At 37.0% G+C, this 20,372-nt stretch overlaps 1 protein-coding gene across 5 annotated transcripts in view; it reads right to left on the minus strand.

Annotated features, from left to right (window-relative positions):
- Positions 1-13,570: 13,570 nt before the first annotated feature.
- The window catches only part of xkr4 (XK related 4), a 319,647-nt gene continuing 312,845 nt past the window's right edge, over positions 13,571-20,372 (minus strand). For 4 of the 5 annotated variants that reach the window (XM_072257525.1, XM_072257616.1, XM_072257437.1 and 1 more), the window contains one exon: positions 13,571-14,499. In XM_072257525.1, coding sequence (XP_072113626.1) covers positions 13,571-14,499 — 929 coding nt within the window. The remainder of the gene's footprint in view (positions 14,500-20,372) is intronic. The other variant, XM_072257710.1, reaches the window with a different exon arrangement.

Raw genomic sequence — 20,372 nt, forward strand, 5'->3', positions numbered from 1 at the left:
GAACCTAGTTCACTGGAACTCTGTGGCAAGATCATATCAGGTCTTGAGAGATCAACCTGAATGAGAGGAGTAGGTACATCTCCGCCCCAAAATGTCGACCCTTTATTTCTTTCAACGGATGTTGCCTAACCTGCTGAATTCCTCTAGCATTTTGAATGTGTGTTACTCTGGATTTCCTGCATCTGCAGAATCATTTGTGTTTCCAACCTGAATGAAAATTGCCTGGGTACATTCACTAGCAGGAATTGAACTACTGTGGGTTCTGGTTCATTGGGCCCACTGATTAATCAGGGCAGCCTCTTAAAGAACAGAAACTAACTGAGAAAACGGCCAGGATTCCCTTCATTTATTTGTGACACTATTTAATTGGGACAGGAGATTATAGCCCACCAGTTTCTAACTAGTGTCAGAAATGTGCACTGTGTGGCTTTCTTTGCCTCAGGCAGCCGTAGGGGTCTGGTTATTCGGTATAGTCAAAGCGGAGGTTGATAGTTTCTTGATTAGTCAGGGTATGAAGGGTCACGGGGAGAAGGCAAGTGAATGGAGTTGAGAGGGAAATGGAGCAGCCACAATGAAATAGTGGAGCAGACTTGATGGGCTGAATGGCCTAATTCTGCTCCTCCCTCTTATAGTCTTACGGTTTAATACACAGTTTTGTAGTACCTTAATAGCATTGATAGCATTCTAGTTTGTTCTGTATTTCACTTAAATACATAATTTGTCACTCAATTAAATGGTAGTATACTTTTTTAACTATTTCCATGAATATGGCTAATTAGGCCAAAATATACTGGTCCCAATGTGTCCCAATTAACTGGAATCCACTGTATATTCAATGATATATAACACTGTATTCAATCTCTGCTTACTAATGTAACTTATAGGATTTCAGAACTCAAGCTTCACATCTCCTCATTACAAACACAAGAATGTCTGTAGAGCTGCTGGAAATCCAAAGCAATACACAGAAAATGCTGGAGGATCTCAACAAGTCAGGTAGCATCTATGGAAATGAATAAATAGTTAACATTTCAGATCGATATTCTTCTTCAGAACATCTCCTAATTGTCTCTCGCGGTCTTTTCAGCAGAAGTGATAATCAGTATCTTCAGCTATGTCCTACAGCCAAGTTGTTCAATTTACATCAGGCTTTTTCTGCAATTCATGTCAGGTTTTGGTACTATTAACCTGTGGCTAGTACCATTGCATGACTTCAGCATTAGCATATTTTTTTCTTCCAGAATCTTACTGCTGGAATTTATAAAGACCAAAACCATGCCAGGAATGATTTAGTGCCGACCTTTCATATTATAAATTTCAGATGAATATTAATTTGAACATTCTATTGCTTTTGAACAATAGAAACTGTTCCTTGAAGGATGCTGTTTCTGCTTTCATGCAAGCCCACCAATACTGTTATTTTTTACCCAGAAAAATCAGAGTTCTGGACATTCAAAAGGGTGAAAAATGATATCTAATAAATTTTGTTGCAATTGGCTGTAAGATGTGATGCTTTAAATTGTTATACTATGGTCAGAGAAAGTGTGAAATTGGTTGTTTGAATTAAGCAACCTCAGAGTGGTATTACACTTTACATGTCAACATCAATAATTTTGCATCAATGTATGGTGTACACCAAAACAAATACACTGTAGATTTTAAAAAAGAGAAATATTAAACTACAAGAATGCATAGCTAACAAGAACTTTTGCGATATTAAATGAAGTAGGCCATCCAGTCAGTTACAAAATGTAACAACTGCTTTAATTTCCTCACGTTACACAATATATTTATACTACCTGGGTTGGATCACTGTTAAAAACTGGGTCTGCAAATCTCGATTAAAATCTTTTGATAGGAATAAAGAATAAAAAGTCCACCCGCATAACAGCATTTAGCTCAATAAAAAGGGAAATCACGTTGGGAAATATCTCGGTTTTACCTTTTTGCATAGCTGATGGTGGAATTAACTACTCAATGTGAACAAATGCTTATCAGTACAAAAACTAAAAATCTGAAAAATCAAAATTGGGTATTTACAAGTTATGTGCAAGATATGATATAAAACTGATTCACAAATGAAAAACACAATGGCTCACTCAATTACTAAAGTTACTGTACATCAATATAGGGTGCATACATTTACTTTCACAGCACAAAATGGATCACCATTTCAACAGACAATACAAAGGTTAGGTTGAAGTGCAAACGTACATAATTAGCTACTATTACAGTTATATCAAAACTCTAGGATCTCACAAAATTCCTTATGAATATTTTTACATGATAAATATTTTACACAAAAGACAATGACAGTACACGTTTAATTTTTTAACTGTGCCCATTATAGCATTATTTCTGTTAGTTAGGCCATCATCACCCATAATGCAAATAGTTATTTTTATGGCTGCCACTCCTTTGTTGAGCTGGCAATGATATAGCACATGATGATTAAAACGATATAATAAAATGTAAATGTGCAAATATACTTTGTAGCACAGTCTGCCACTTTTACAGTGCTGTCGTATGTGGTGCATTTCTTTTTCAATTTAGTTCTCCCTTCATCTCCTGTATCTGCTGGCCTAACCCGGGTTATGATACTCGTATTTGGTGGCTCTCCACTGTATTTCACTCAAGTGGGCATTTTCCCTACATGTCATCCTTGATGCTGCACATTGGCGGACTACTGAAATGCCGCAGCTGGACCTACTCTCTTCTCACACATGGTCTTTTTAATAGATGTCAAGGGAATGCAGACAGAAGTGTGTGGATGATTTCATTTAATCCTTAGCACCTGAGATCAACCAGATGATAGTTGTGCTTATATTTGTTTTTGTTTCCTCTAAAGTATGTTTCAGACTCGTTAAAATGATTCATAGCAGGGTAATAACTTAAAGTAGATCAGGCATAAAAGGAAATTTGTTCAGAATTTAAAAAAGATGATTTGACATAAATTTAAAAGCATTGTACATGTTCTCTGGTAGTAAATCAAGTAAAATGGGATGAAATGCTGGTGTAATATTGAGTCCAAGCTGATGATATAGAGTCCTTCCCAGGCGGATTATATTGGGAAGTTGAGAATGGAATGTTTCAGTATATACAAGAAGATCACAGTAGTAGTAAGTCAGAAATTCGTGAAATTAATGTATCAAATAACTAATACTTTTCCCTTCTAATTGCAAACAAAATCAGTTTAGTTCTTAACAAATTGCCCTTAATTCCTGATTAATGCAACCAGATGTAATTAGAATATTTTCAATACTCTTCTGCTGGGTGAGCAAATCCGTGAGTGTGTTGTATTATTCAGTAGTTGCTACTTACAGTCCTGCAATAACAGATTTTGGTGACTGTAAAGAATGATAAATTGGGGTCTGGAGAAACTTTAGAGTCTTAATTATGGTGAGCAGTTTGTCTTTCAGGCAACTACTCTGGAGGTTTAAGCAGGGAAATTGTAACAGGGATCTTGTAATCAAGACCAATGGCTGGATATATTAAAACTCTACAAATGATCCAAGATAAAGAATTAACGATGAGAGTGCAATTTACAAGTACCACACAATTGTTCACAATGCGCACAGTGGCTCAAATGGCTTTCTCCTATGCTTATGAACATTGTTTCTAGTCAGTTATCCCTCTTCTTCTCAGATCTTATTTTCTAAAGTAACTAAAATGGGCTGAATGGAAAATACATGGGAGGAAAGAAACTTCAGAAGTTCTAATCAAATATTGATTATGTTAAACTGGTCAAATTTTGTTATTTCATTTTCTTCACAAAGGGAACTTTCTGATGTATCTGAATAACAAAAAGAATCACTCAGCATCATGGAAATACTTTGAATGTTTAAAGATATAATGGTCAAAGTAATATAATCTCTAAACAAAGCGACCAGCATTAAGATTTGAAAGCTTAAATAATAAAAGGATAATTTTCCAGCTGAGTCCTTTTTTTTAAAGAAACCTCATGTGCCAATAGTACATATTAAAATTTGGGAATGCCTTGTGTATAACTTCTTGATTATTTAAGTCTGTGGTTGGAAAATTATGAACAGGAATTATATTTTTTAATGTACATTATTTTGTGCTTTTTTGTAAAATAGTTAGAATATTAAAGTTATAAGCAAGCTGATATATCCAAATTATTTTACTTTTCGGGTAAAATATTGCTATACAATATTTTTACGCATAGTATTTGAACAGTCGAAAAAGCAGTATTTATAAATAAGTGATTATATTAGGAACAAGACTTATTCATAACTAATTTGGACTCCTAGATACTTAAATTTGGAAAAACGTCCCAGTGCTCCATTAAACTTAAGGAAAAGCATGGCACTGTGTTTATGGGTTATCAGTTGGAGTGAAATCCTGGTTAGAGAAGTAGATCTGAAAGCGCACAGGGAGGTAAAAAGTTTGGGGAGGTGATGACGATGAAATTCAGGAGCATTGAGGCCAGAAAGGATGATAGAAACAATTATAACCATATGAGCTCTGTGACTACTAATTTGGAAATACTCTAAATACTGGAGACAGAATCATTAGCGTGTTTGAATGGAGTGCATTGGCAGCACATTTCTAAATCGAGTTGGATTACTTGTCGCCACATTACTGCTCACATGGAAAAGTGATTGCTTTTCTCATCAGGCACTTGAGATCATTTTGAGGGGGCATCATGACAATCATGGGATCCTCTGGTCGAGTCAGATAGCATTTTGGTTAAAATTTCCATTGGAGCTCCTTTCTCGTGGGAATAAACTCCTCTCAAGTTACTGTTAATTTTCAACTTGTTCTCCTCAAGCTGAATAAGTTCCTCTATCTTGTATTTGTATATAATGGATAGCCACATTGGAGGAGGTCAGGACCTGGGGACAATTTTGAGCTATTGAATCTGATTATTCTAGTTCCAAATGTTTTCTGTTTGCTAAGATTCTTAGTAAAAAACAGTTGTTCTGATAGTTATCTCATGACATATAATGAAAGTCAATGCCAACAATGAGTTCATAAAAGATTTTTAGTGTTCTACCACACATGGATAATTTTCATTAGCTTGTCAGAACTGAAAAGTGTCCTGTAAAACAGAACTTAGGTAAAACACTAATAGAGTATTTAGGTTACTTTGTCAGGATGAAGATCGGTGGAAATTAAATTAAATAACTTGAAATGCTTTTCCTAATTTTTGGATTTTATACAAACTACATATTCGTTAATTGGTTTAATTTCATATCAATATGACATTAAGTAGAAGCTTCTATACACCAGGTATTTTGATGAATCTGTGTTCTAATTCCTGACAATTGGTCACTGAACTGTTGCTTTCCCCATAAAGTACATTGGTAAGATGTTTTGCTTTTGCTGAGAAACCGGAAGAAAATGCAAAGCAAATTATGACAGAACACAAGAAAAGTAAGGAAAGCAATGTGAATGCAAAGTTTGCATTCTAGAGGTCTGAAGATTGTTGGGGAGGTAAAGCAAGGAAAGGTATTATTTGTTTTAAGGTTTTGGCAAAGAATGAGTTTGATGAGAATAATTGTTATGAATTTTGGTATGAACATTGTGGGTTGTAAGTAGGAGGAAGAATGTGAATGACTTCAGATTTAGAGCCTTGGAGAAGAATTATACATAAGTATAGAGGAAGATTAGAAAGAAAGTTTATGCAAAAACTATAGAGGATCACTGACTATATTATAGATAAAATTGAGAAATGCAAATAAAAAATAATTGTGATAGCGAAAGCAATGTGGGAGGTTGAAGTCAGTGAGGAATCGTTAATCATAATAAGTTTGTCATAGATTTCCTGGGTTCTGAAACACAAACCGCAAAAGCCAAGTGGTCCTCTCCCATATTGTTGTGATTGGTAAAACACTTGGTTAGCATTTAGGTACCCTCTGACCAAAACCTGGCTGGGATAAATAAAGCTTCTTTTTAATTTTATGTGTCATGTGAGTGAGCCTAGGAAAGATTTTGTTTAATCATGATCTTGAATTTCTAATGTGTTATTGACATTTATCATATCATGGAGGAGTGTTGTGGAAGAAAGTCTACACCTTTGGCAAAGATAAAAGCCTTTTCGGATTCCATAGGTATAATTTCAACGTTACTTGAAAGGAAAGAATAGGCTATAAACTTCACAATTATTCAATTTTGCTTTTTAGCAGAGTAAACAAAGTAATCTAGTGGGTGGAGTGAAATAGCACCAAATCAGTATCCAGGAAATGAGAAAGGTTGACTCTCCGGAGTTTTTGTGAGTTCCTTTTGAGATAATCGATGGTGAAGGTGAGGAGCTTGATGGATAAAGGAGGCATAAAAGTGGAACAAAGGTTGATGAAACCTGAATAAGATATCAAAACAACCATGCTTCAGATTTTGGTGTCAGTCATGATCAACACAAAATCATGGTAACAATGGGATATAGCCAAAATCAATGTCATTGATTCCATTGTTAATGCTGTTGCTGAGCAGGTAACATAAAACAGTATTTAAAGTGGATCAAAGCACCAGGCTTATCTAAAGTAATTTATAGGCCACAAAGGCTGTTCAGGTGGTTAAGCTGAGGAGAAGGTACATTTACACAGCCAATACAGGACCCTGATGAGAGCTGCAGCTGATTAATTCAGAGAGGAGCTGTAAGTGCTAACTGGAGCATTCTGTCTCACTACTATACATGTGTCAATAAGGAGGTGCTTTCAAATTGCCAATGCAAACTGCAAGAGCTACAGCATTTTTTCAAGATTTAGACAATATTAACACAAAGCAGTCAGCCATCTTATTCACTGCTGCCACTTAGACAGTACTTGGGAGACAGAGTAAATATTGAGATTTCATATTTCCCACACTAGCATTAGGGACAACTGATGTGTAGGCTTCATGAATGTAAATGGGTAAACAATAAACTTATGATGGTATTGATGTTTGTGTGCATATTGTTTTTCTCACAAAGCTGTGGAAGTGGCTTTTATTTTTTGTAGCTGAATTGAAATTAATTATACCACTGAGCTGAAACAGTACAATGAATTTATGAGGGGTGATTGATAATTCGTGTTCTAAGGTGGAAGGAGTCAATTTTAGAAAACCTAGCACATTTATTTTTCAACATAGTCCCCTCCTGCATTTACACACTTAGTCCAGCGGTCGTGGAGCACACGGATCTTGGACTTCCAGAAAGTGTCCACAGATGATTGATTGATAGGCTCGTGGCCTAAGGTAGAAGGAGATGAGTTATACAGCTCTTGTTACATGCACATGCAGTTCAACTCTTTGAGTGATTATGCAGAAAGCTTGAAGTTAATAACTCATCTCCATCTACCTTAGGCCACGAACTTATCAATGACCCCTGATGCATTATTAACTGATGAGTTATTAACTTAAAACTTTCTGTATAATCACTCAAAAAGTTGAACTGCATATGCATGTAACGAGAGCCGTATAACTCATCTTCTTCTACCTTGGGTCATGAACTTATCAATCACCTCTGCTGTGGACACTTTCTGGAGGTCCAAGATCTGTATGCTCCACGACCGCTGGACTAAGTGTGTAAATGTAGGAGGGGACTATGTTGACAAATAAATGTGCTAGGTTTTCTAAAATTGACTCCGTCTACCTTAGGCCATGAACTTATCAATCACCCATTGTATTTACATGACTGTTAATACAGGAGCGAGATATAGAAATCAAAAAATTTACTGTAAGAAACAGCCACAAATCTCATTTGTAGTCAGTTTGTGCTTTCTCCTAAAATAGTTTTACTGTTTACCAGGCTAATTTATTTTTTGATTTCTTCTGCCTACATTTTCAATAATGGGAGATCAGAGTAAATTTGATTTCACCATTTAAGAGAAATTTGGTTAAGTATATGGATGGGAGGGGTTTGGAGCATTATGGTCCAGGTGCACAGTGATGAAACTAGGTGTAATAGTTTAGCTTGGAGTAGATGGGCTGAAGGGCCTGTTTCTGTGCTGTAGAGCTCTGATTCTATGGCAACCAAACACAAACTGGCAGAACGACAAATTAGAATGCTGCTGATGAAAACGTTCCAGGATAAACCCCAGCAAAAATGAATCAGATAGGTAGGGGTGGGTGAGAGTCACAGTTAAACTGATGTAGCTGTATGACAGCTTTAATAATTCATTGTCATTTAGCCACCAATATAAGGGAAAACCCTGGCTGATGAAAGTTCTTTAAAAAAGGAATTGGTGGAAAATTATCTCCATTCATTTTCCTCAGCCTAATAGCCAACTTGTACCATTACTGAGGGCTGTCATTTTTAATGCCTTAGTCAACCATTATTAGGAGGGGCAATGTCCCAGCCTTTATGTGGGCTCCATGTGTATTGGGAAGTCTTGAGCAATTGCTTATCCTTAATTGTTGGTCCCTTTTCTAATAAAGCAAAAACAAAACCGAATCACTTAAGACCAAGTAATAGACCTTATTGTAGTAAATTGACCTTTGTACCAAGAGAACTGAGGACAAAAATGCATGCCCTGATGGGAATCAGTGGATATTGAGGGTAATTATTCATGAAAAGACATGGGAAACAGGAAACATTGCAATTATTGTATAAGTAATCAAAGTTAAGCAATCTACAGCACGGTCATTATATTTGGTGGGATTGTTGGACAGAAATAACTGCAATCTACAAATCAGTGGACAGGAATGAGGCAAGTACAGTGGAAACAGAGAAAGCAGAAGTCTTTGATCTTGCCATGTGGTGGCAGGAATGGAGGTGATCATTTTGTGAAACTGTCCTTGCAGTCACCATTTTGCCATTGTATGAATTGTTTGGTAAACTGATTCTTGCTCTGGTTTAACTTAATCCGAGCAGTTGAATGCGGACATAAGGAGTTTCTGCTAAACCTGAGACCATTCTCAGATAAGAAGCTGTTTGTTATGTAAAATGACACGTTTGCAGAAGGAACAGCTTGTGATCTGATCAGCTGGGCCAAGTGTTTGAGTGACAAGTTTAGATTTGAATCCATCTGAGTTGGATAGAACAAAGGAAATCACCTAAGGCACAAAGCTGAAGGAAACAGCTATAAAGCAATACTGCTTGTGGCCCTGAGCTACTTCCAATTAGAACTGACACAGGTCAGTCAGATGACCTTGACCCAAAGAATGCAGGAATTTGGGAGTACAGGCAGCGACAACTCTCCAGAGACTAACTATCACGGAAGTGGAGGACCCCACGTCAGACCCATGGAGGTCACAACAGGACCACAAGGAATGCCTGGTCAGCTTAGACTCTTTTTCCTGGGTATGACCATTTCTCTTCTTTGAATGTTCATGGAGGTCAGGGAAGTTTAGTAGGTGTGCACACAGATAATCAGTTGTGTAAATTCACATGCTTGTGAACTGAGCCAATAAAGGTACAGTCCTTGTCAGAAAATACAGATTCCATCTGATCATTATTATTGAGGATTAGTACTTGAGGGTTGACCTTTGTAACGGGATTCTATACGACTGTAGCTGCTTCGGGAGCTTATGCTGCAATTGATCTGGTAACCATCACTAGCAGAAATAAGCAATCATCCCTGAAACCAAAATAACTGGAGTGTTAAGGGGAAGACCAGGCAGCATCTATAGGAAAAAGAAGAGTCAACGTTTCGGGCTGAGACCCAGTACTTCTTCCTATAGATGCTGCCTGGCCTGCTGCGTTCCACCAGCATTTTGTGTGTGTTGCTTGAATTTCCAGCATCTGCAGATTTCCTCATGTTTAGTCTACACTGATGTGTTTTATAATCCTTATGAGTTTCCTCCTATTTCATTTAATTAATTTCAGTCCTCAAACGTTGTTTTCTGTTCCCTTTTCTATTATATGCACGCATTTTAAAATTAAAAGTATTAAAACTATTTATAACAACTTCCTGTATGGCAGGTTACACATACTGAAAGCTAAAAACATCATTAAAGAAAATATTCAGCTGCATACTTAGAATAAGGAGACTAGCTTAAGTGAGACATTTCAGCTCTATTTAATATAGAACATAGAATAGTACAGCACAGAACTGGCCCTTCAGCCCACATTGTTGTGCTGACCCTCAAACCCAGCCTCCCATATAACCCCCCTACCTTAAATTCCTCCATATACCTGTCTAGTAGTCTCTTAAATTTCACTAGTGTATCTACCTTCACCACTGACTCAGGCAGTGTATTCCACGTACCAACCACTCTCTGAGTAAAAAACCTTCCTCTAATATCCCCCTTGAACTTCCCACCCCTTACCTTAAAGCCATCTCCCCTTGTATTGAGAAGTGGTGCCTTGGGGGAGAGGCGCTGGCTATCCACTCTATCTATTCCTCTTTATATCTTGTAATATTATCTTAATAATATGACCCAAGTGCAAAATTTCTGGGAATTGTACTGGGCTCAGCCCCTATTCAAAACACTTTTACTTGCATAAAAGCTTGCCCCTCACTGATACTGTCCTCTTCCAATCACTCCTCCTTCCAAATCTGACTTTGATGAAAAACTCTTTGGAGGAATTGATTAACTAAGTCAAAGATTGGGCCCATAGTCCAAAAAAAAGCAAATGTTACTTGCTATCCTGAAGTATCTTTAGGCAGAACATGTGTGGTCTAGAAATTAGACTGGACTGTTATAGTTCAGCTACATTATCAGTGTTGCTGGGGCCTTGGGTGCTACAAAACTGACACTTCATTATTTCAAAGTGCATTAAGCAAAATGCAACACCAATCACTGAGTCCAAATTGGAAGTGGAAGGATGAAGAGATTGCAAGCAGTCCAATGTTCAATCAGGACCTGGGACTAGGTTGGGGTTGGGGTGTTGGGGGGATGGTGGGATTATGTCACTGATTAGTAATTTGGAGATCAGAGCCATTGGGGCAGTAAGAGGAGGGGAAAATGCCTTTGTACAGACTAGCTAAGAATCAGGGACATTGAAGATTGGAATGACTAGGAATTTAGATTCCGTGTAATCTGGTAACAAGAGGGAATTGAAGCAACAGGTGGTTTGCTATTTAAAGGATTGGGCTCAGTCTGATCTATGGGTTTGAGAGCTTGCATTGATGCAAGGTAGCCAGCTGGTGGCATAGTGGCATCAGCGCCAGACTTCGGAGCGAAGGCTCCCAAGTTCAAATCCAGCTGGCTCTCTTGCATGCTTTTCATCCGTGCTGGGTTAAGCGTCGAGCTAGCAACACGGCCTCGTAAAAATAAGAAAGTCTGCTAAAAAAAAAATGCTGTCATGACGGCGTCCTGACGACTCCACTCGGAGTTAAGGGCTTTCTTCTTCTATCAATGCAAGGTGAGATCTGAATCACTGCTGGGTTTGGATCTGTGCAACCTAAATATGAATCACTTCTGGCTAGATATGAATCACATCTGGAACAAATGCAACCTAATTTCCCTGAGAACTCCTCAAAAGAAGTGTTGCTTGGGAAATGATGTACAGTACTTGAAGTAAAACTGGCACTGATGCAAGCTCGCAGGTGCCAGCTGAATTTTCAGAATGTTCCAGGATTTGTTGTTAAGGAGCCTCTTCTTATCTGAAGCATTTTAAAATTGCATTCCTCTGAAATATGTGGGGCTCTGTAAATCTAATTTTCAGTCCTATGTGTTTTTGCTGGCAAAAGAATGCCCACTCTCTCTGATGACATCATGGAATGTTACCTGATTGCTTCTTGCATATACAAAAAAAAGCAAACATTTATTTGCTAAATTAGTAAGATTACAACTTGTTTATTTATATATGTTTTAGTGAATGAAATATTAATGCCATAAATCTTAAGTGCTATTTATATCATTGTATAGAGATTGCACTGCAGTGAAGGTCAAAAATATATTTGAATAATGGGAATATCAGATGGCACAAATGAATCAATTTATTACCCTTGCCAACACCCTTAAACCATAGACCACGAATCTAAGATAGCTGTCAATGTTTTTATAATTTGCTATGTATTTCAAGTAATCCATCTCTCAGCTTCGAGACCACCATTCTTGCAGAGAGCTGCAGACACAGGATTCACAAAGAATAATCTGCCATGGATCTCATTTAATATCTGCACACTTGATTATCAATGGCTGACTGTGTATGGTATACTTTATAACTGAAATCTTAATGCATTTTTGAAAAATGGGGCAAATTGGTGTTACTCATAATGATTAATGGCTGCAAAACAATTTTAACAAGATATGTACATTATACTGAATAATCAAGAAAGCAGTATCCCGAACCAAGATTTTCCCTCAAAAATTCTTTTTATGACAATGAACATATCTTTTTTTGTGAAAAGACAAAGCAATTTCTCTGAACCCATTCTTTGCATATTCCTGTTGTATTTTGATTCTTCAGACAAAACACTTACACAGGTAAAATTATTAATAATTGGAACATAAATAATGTACAGTAATTAGATTAGTTTCCACTGACAAGCAATATCAACCTTGTCTAATGCAAAGTATTTAAAACTATACTCTGGCACAGAAGCATTTGCCCAATTGTTCATCACTGATTTATACAATTACATTACAACAGAATGCAGGGTCATTGTACACTCTCCATAATGTCCACAATAACAGTGGAAACAATTTTGTTGATCTTCTCTTGCAACTATTTACAACGATTTAGCTTATTGCATCCCCCATTTATATTTTCACTCCACGAATGTTGATAACATTCTGCCATTATAGCCCAAGCACAGCTTCCAGTATTGAGGAATGTATCATAGTCAGTTGTCAAGACTGGCTTCAACTAGAACTCTGCCCAGCAGCTGATAAACTGTATGAAAGTTTGTGCTTCTTTTCTGTTCAGCTAAGTACTTTCCATTGAGTGTACGAATGGTATGTGCCTGCACTTGTATGTTAAATCTTGACTTTTCTGTTAAATTTACATTGGTTTCTTGGCATTCACACTGAGATAATCATGACCCTACTTCTCACTAAAATTCCAGGGACATATGTTCAATCAAATCACTAAATAGCCACAAACTGCAAGTTAATGTTTTGGTGCAGACACCTTTACTTAAGCTTTATACATATAAGTAGATAGTTAAAATTCCATTTCAGTTCCCACGATGATACAATCCAGAATGGAAAGCTGCCAAGTTTGTATTCAACATCTGCATAAAATTTAGACCACAATATCACGATTCTCCATTTAAAAAGTTACTTTCTAGCATAGTTCACAGTATATAAAATAACAAGAAAATCACTTTTTTAAACCCTTACATAAATCAAAGAAACACATTTTGCAAATGTTGCCCAGCTTTAATAACTAGAAAATGTGCATGTTCATACTGCCAGCAAATAACGTACTATGAATTCTTGACAAGTTTGAGAAGCCCAATTTTGGTAAATTATGCTGGCAGATGAATTAGCACCATATCACTGAAGTAATAAGAAAACGCTAATCATAATATTTCTATGCTTCTCCAAGTTCATAAACATTGATGCTCTTGGTAGCATACACATTAGTGTACTGTGTGCATCAAAACCACAAACTGCTTTATGGTCTCAACAGATGCAGCACCGAGAGGAAACTTTCTACTCACTGTTATCACCACAGTCCTAGTTTCAGCCTCTGGTTTGGCAACATGCTTCCTTAACAGAACAGCTTGTTAGCTTATCACAGAGTTGTTTCATACTCCAGCCTTTCTTCAATGAGGGCTTCATTCTTGTATTGGAGTTGAGGTGGTGAGGATGCACATTCAAAAGATAGGATGGCCTTCCGTAGACTTCTGTCCAAAACGTGTCGGTCCCAAGCTGGATACTTGTTTCTCAATAGGTCAATCTTGATCACAGTTTCTTCTATCCGCGGTGTGCGTGAAGATGGTGTCGAGGGTGCAGTAGGTCTGACCTGAAAAACAGGCATACAACTATCTCTTTCTGGGAGTTTCTGTTCCCTGCTTTGAGACACAGACCTCAAAGCATTTGCCGAGACATCTGCAGGCAAATTGAAAGTGGTTACAGGTTCCTTACAAGCACAGCTTGGTGACTGGCCAAACCTTGGTCCATTTGGATGAAAAAAGGCATAATACATTAACATAAAAACAATTCCAGTCAAAAAGCTGCTAAAAACAACACAAAGTGCTGGTATAGCAAATGCATCAGTTATTTGAGGTGCTCGGTACAAGTACCACAGAGCACTCAAGGCTGTGTTTTCAAAAAGGATTCCGAAGTAGTAGATGAATAACCGACACCGAGTCCTTCCTTCTTTAACATTGAACCAACTGAAAATATAGATTATTCCCACAACCATATCAAACACAATCTCCTCCCACTTGGTTATGCAGAACTCTGTTTCACAATGAACAATCCAAAAAGTCATGATGCACCAATGTAAAACAATGAAGATCCCAAAATAGAGCTGGAAAACTGATGCGAACAAGGCAAATGTGATGACTCTGGCTGCAATGGTGAAGAAATGCCAACAGAACTGAATGATAACAGCCAGGTAGCTGATGGGTTTTTTATCATTTCTCGAGTCTCGAAGAGCCTTCTGGTAGGATGCCAAGGCCCAAGCCAATGAAACCAAGGATGCAGCAGCTGTAAGGCCTGTAGGAAACACAGAAGCGTACAACTGGTGAGTGGTTTTAGGTAATCAAGGGCTAGCCAGAACCTTTGTAAAACATGACAAATTTGAGCTTAGAAAGATCGTTCCTAAGAGAACTTCTCCAAATATAACATTTATTTGAAAATATAATTACTTGCTTTCTTTGCCTGTTTAAAAACATTTCATTGAGAATAAATGCCTAGAAATTTTCTTCTCTAGTTGTAGTACTCAATGCACTATATCACATTGTAGTTGGCCTCCAAAATTGAGTTCCGTGGAATTACTTTCTAGGCAGACAATGCCGGATGAATTTCTTTGCAGACTTTGCCATGTTTATCATCAGTGTAACAGCGGCGGATGAAAATATTCACACTGTAATACTAAATAAACCATGCCATGTCTGAGTACCAGGGCAATAGAAAAAGCATGGCTGATCAAAAAGGCTGGATTATTTTGCAAAAACTTTTCTCAGACACAGCAAAATCTACACAAAGGAGCAGGAATTTAATGGCAGGAAGCAGCTGAAGATGGCCCTTGCAAAAATGCTGAGGGGGCTCTAGATGTGCGTGCATAGTGCGGAAATATTAACTGTGTGGTAAGGGTGATCCTATGTATCTGCTAGCTCACAACCCACCTGTGGGTAAATGATCTAATGGGTAAACTGGCAATGCTTCTCCATTCAGCTCTTTGTAAACATTTTGAGTTAGCTCCCATGACGTTATTGGGATCTAAAGATATACTTAAAATGATACCCCTCCTTACAGGTGTTCCATTTCCTGCACAAAAGATCAGGTTAAAATCAGAACAAGGCAGGAAGGCTGGAAGCCAAGAGATGCTGCCATCAGGAAAGAGGTACAGGAGCCTCAAGTCCCACACCGCCATTTTCAAGTTCAGTTATTATCCCGCAACCATAAGGCTCTTGAACCAGAGGGGATAACTTCATTCACCCCTACACTGAAATGATTCCACAAACTATGGTCTTACTCTCAAGGACTCTACAACTCATGTTCTCAATACGTTTTGCTTATCTATCTATCTATCTATCTATTTATTTATTCATTTATTGTTTATTGCACATTGGTTGTTTGTCTGTCTTTGTCGTATGTGGATTTTCATTGATTCTATTGTGTTTCTTTGTATCTACCACGAATACCTGTAAGAAAATGAATCACAAGGTAGTAGAAGATGATATATAGTATTTTGATTATAAATTTACTTCGAACTTTGATCTTTGATGTTAAGCAAATGCCCTTATTTTCATGTCCTCTTGTATTACCACTGAATCAATGGCCTGTTACTGTCAAACCAGGGAGGATTGAGGAACAAAGTAGGTAAACTAGTGTTGGATTCTTCAGATTGCCATACAAAATCTTTCTCCCATAATTTCCCAGCTAGTGTTGTGTTATTCATGCTTAGTGCATGCCTAGCCACCAAGGCTGAGTTTACATTCTGGATCGACCCACCTTGAGTGTAAATAACAGTATGTGGCCAGGCCACCTACTCAGGCTTATCCAGCTGTCAATACTGTCAGACTAATAGAATTCTGAATGTTGTTAACATCAGAGAGATTTAAAAAAAAACTCTCCAATCTTCAACAGATTGCTTTCTTTTAGAATATAAAATTGCTTAATTGCAACATTTTCCCTTCATTGAACCTGGTCTAGATTTAACCTAATGCCGGTTAAATGGTTGATGTGCCTGGAATAAGTGCTGAGACACCATGGCAAGTTAATGCTCCCTCAGTGAAGTAGGATCAACAAAACCAACTATTAAAAGGCTCAATGAAATGGCCTAATTAAGCCATCAATTAAAATCTTTATTCTCTTCATAAAACCCCTTTGAAATTTATTTTCTTCTCCTTTCTCTATTGCATTTTCTAAAGTGTGGTGGTAAAATTATACATTTCTACTTCCATAGAATTTTCCAGAACGAAACTCATGGTCTTCTTTAAGATTTTGTTACGTCACTTTACCTAAATTTAATTGGGTACTTTATTAAGCATCAAATATTGGGGCACAACCCTGAGGACCAACATTGTAAATGGTTGGGATATGAGTGGCTAAAGTAATCTATTTGTTTTTAAATTCTCTATCCAAGTGGGTATGTTCAAAATTGACCTCACTGAATTCCATGGTGCTTTGATCACTGAAAATCAATAACAAGACTTTTAACTTCAGTCTGATATTCACAAATGTCAAGTGGGTCAAAAATCTCTTTGCTGTTTCAAACTGGAACTTAGGTTAAACATACACCAATACACAGAAGGTGTGATTATTTTTGATTTATTATAATTTCCTTATTATGAGAATGGTTAATACATTTGTGTCAATTTTATGCAATATTTTAATAAAATTAAGAATTTTTTGATGAGAAATTTTAGAACAAAAATGCATACTATGGAATTTATAGCAAATATGTGAAAATAATGATGAAATTTCAATGTTATAAATAAGTTCAATGAGTTCAATTTGTCTCTAATAGCAGGGAAGGATTATATTCTAAATAAGGCAATGATATTTTTTAAATTAACCATATTATAACTCATTTATGCTCATATCCAGGTTTATTCAAAAATCACATTTCTTATTCATTAGACTGCATAATTGCTTGAAAGCCTCAGAAGGAGGAGCTGAATCTGACTAACTCCAGAGAGGAAAAGCTCCTTCAGGGAGTTTGAAGTGTTTGCTCAACAATAGCAGTTGCCTGTGGGCCTTTTAACACAAGATAACCAAACATTCCTGACAGTAGCCACCGCCTGGAGAAAAATGTTATATGCTAACTTGATTGTTTGTTCTGATCTTTATTAAGGGCTGCTCTGCAAGTTAAACTATGACAGGTTGTGACTTACGTGAAGACATGAGGGCACAGAGTGATGATTATATCAGTTAACCCAAAATCTCTCGTCTCATTCCATCTCTAAATAAAGACAACCTGAGAGGTAAAATTACCGTACTGTCAGTAACACAGCTTATGAAATCAGACTGACTGCCACAAGAAAATATTTAAGGTCACAGACTATTTAGAAAATTCAATTTACCAACCTTCCTGCCATCAAGACAGACACTTGCTCCTTCCTTATCAGTCGGGCAACACTCAGGCAGTGAATTACAACTACTGAATAGGCCACTCCGTAAGCAGACAAATCACTTGCTGCTTTCAAAAATGTTGAGCTTTCAAACAAAGAAATGCTGGGATTTCTAATGCAATTTATAGTAAATCCTGACTTCGTCAAAAATGCTGATTTCAACTGATCAAAATGAAGCATTTTAAGACCGAGTTCTGATCGCTCAGGCCTCAGAAGGCTGGTAATAATACCTAGAAGAAATCTTTAACTTAACGTAGCTAAGTATAAAGGTACACCAGCAGCAACTTCATACTCCCAATAAAAATTTGACAAGGTGAACTTCGTAGTAATTCAAGTTATATTACTCATGTCTACTGAGTGCTGTAATTATGTTACACTGAACTCCTTGGTTACCTTCATCCCCAGTGAAAGGCTTGCCAAGAGGTAAAAGAAAATGGAAATTTATTAGCTGGTCATTCAGTATGTAGATGATGAGTTATGTTGTCAAACCTTTTATATATTTGATGTCCAAGTACAAATGTTTGTAATTCTCACTTACTCTCCCACCCTTTTATTTGTAAAAGTCACCTACATTTTCAGAAGTAAAATAAATATAACTAGAAATACTGTCACTATCTGCCAATCCTAATAATCTAAAACATGTTCATGATCCTACTCCAACTGGACGACTTTTCATTGAATTGATATAAAACAATAAACTTGAGCATTTGCAATAAATAACCAGTCAACTAATATAGGGTTGTGTGATTATGTCACTAGAACACATTGTACAAAATGTATTTTCTCCCATGATGAATAATTCTGAGAATCACCAGAACAACGTGACAAAATATTATTTCTAATAACTCAATCTCCAGTAACTATCTTTCTTGTGAACATGCAAAATGCTGGAGGAACTCAGCAGATCAGACAGCATATGTGGAAAGGAATAAAGCATTGATATTTCAAGCTGAGGTCATGGTGAAAGTCTTGGCCCAAAACATTGACTGTTTATTCCTTTTCGTAGATGCTGCCTGACATACTGAGTTCTTCCAGCATTTTGTGCATCTTGCTGTGGATTTCCAGCACCTGCAGAATCTCTTGTGTTTATGTTTTCCTCATGAAACGGGGGCATGGTTTCAAACATCTCCACTGCAACATTGTCTGTATAGTGGCTCTTCCCTTTACCCTAACCATAAAGTGTCTATAAAAGTCTTTATTTATTACCCACTATGATCTTTAATCATTTTGAATGCCTTTTGGACATTCCAATTCCTGCATTTCTTGCTGTCCTATGCCCTTTATATTTGCTCTGGTTTTCAGCTTTATGATCAGCCTTGTAAGAGTTATGAATATGATATTATTGATACAGAAAACAATGCTGGAATGGGCATTGATTGTAGTGAGCTCACACAAATAGACATCAGGTTCAATTTTCCTCATCAATGTAGATTGATTTTTATCTTTTCTAAATTTCTGTTCAGGAAACCATTGTTTTACAGGAGAGCATGAAGCTATTTAATCTATCAACTCTACTGGGTCTTGACACAATCTCAGTAAGTTCTTTCCTGTAACCACAGGACTTATTTTTAAAAAAATATTTGAGACGACCTGAGAGCTGAAGTTATACTCCTTACAATAATAAATCCATTAAGCTGGGTGCCAACTGCCATAAAACAAGACTGAGAAGAAGATGCCATTTTGCTTGCTGTACACTTGAATCAATTTTATGTCAGATAGCTGTACATTTTTTTGTTTAACCAAGTGCTGGAAGAATATTAAATTTCTTACTGTGTTGTTAGTATCAGGATCTATATGGCCAGATAGTTTTCAGCAGTTAATTTTGATAAGTAACTTAAAATTAAAAGTTCACTTTTCAGCAATGAACACTAAAACACTTCCAAAACACTCTGGAAGACTTCTCACTTTGCTATACTGAAAGTGGGCTCATAGAAGAGATAGTACTGTTTGCAGGCTTTTCTAAAGCTAACACACACAAAATGCTGGAGGAACTCACCGGGCCAGGCAGCATCTATAGAAAAGAGTAAACAGTTGACATTTGGGGCCGAGACCCTTCATCCATACTGTTGGCAAATTCCTTAAGGGTTTAATTTATAATAAATAGGGCTTTCAAATAATTTAACACATTACTCTGTGCCAAAAATGCCTGTTCAACATTATATAAAATAATAGTTTAACCACTCAGAGGGTAGTGAGAGTGTGAAATAAGCTGCACAAGTGGATGCAGGTTCAATGTCAACATTGAAGAGAAGTTTTGATAAATACATTGGTGTGAGGGGTATGGAGGGCTATGGTCCAAGTATGGGTTGACTGACCTAAGCAGATTAACAGCTCGGAACAGACTAGATGGGCCGAAAGACCTGTTTCTGTGCTGCAGTACTCTATGACTTTGACACTACAGATATAGTCAAAGGACACCATCTCATTTAACTTGCTGTGCTCAGCCTACGTTTACCAGCTCCAAATAATGAAGCAGATAATGCACTAAGGTGTATTTTATTGTTTTTTTGGGTACTGAAACAATTTTAATGATGCCCTGAATTGATTTTTATCACCTGTATATAAAACAACAGGTACATGGTATTGGCCACCAGATGTGTATTGAATCTTGATGCCAAGCCACCAAAACTAGACATTTGGGTCATTTTTACAACCGTGTACGTAATTTTATTTGGATCTCTCAAATGATTTAATTCAATTCATTCACTATTAGTTTCATATCATCATTGTACAAGTGAAAATGCAAAGCAGAAAAGGAAAACAAAGCATTAAAAAACCTCACACTCCAAT

Source organism: Mobula birostris, chromosome 1 (assembly GCF_030028105.1).
Source record: "Mobula birostris isolate sMobBir1 chromosome 1, sMobBir1.hap1, whole genome shotgun sequence".
Lineage (NCBI taxonomy): Eukaryota > Metazoa > Chordata > Chondrichthyes > Myliobatiformes > Myliobatidae > Mobula > Mobula birostris.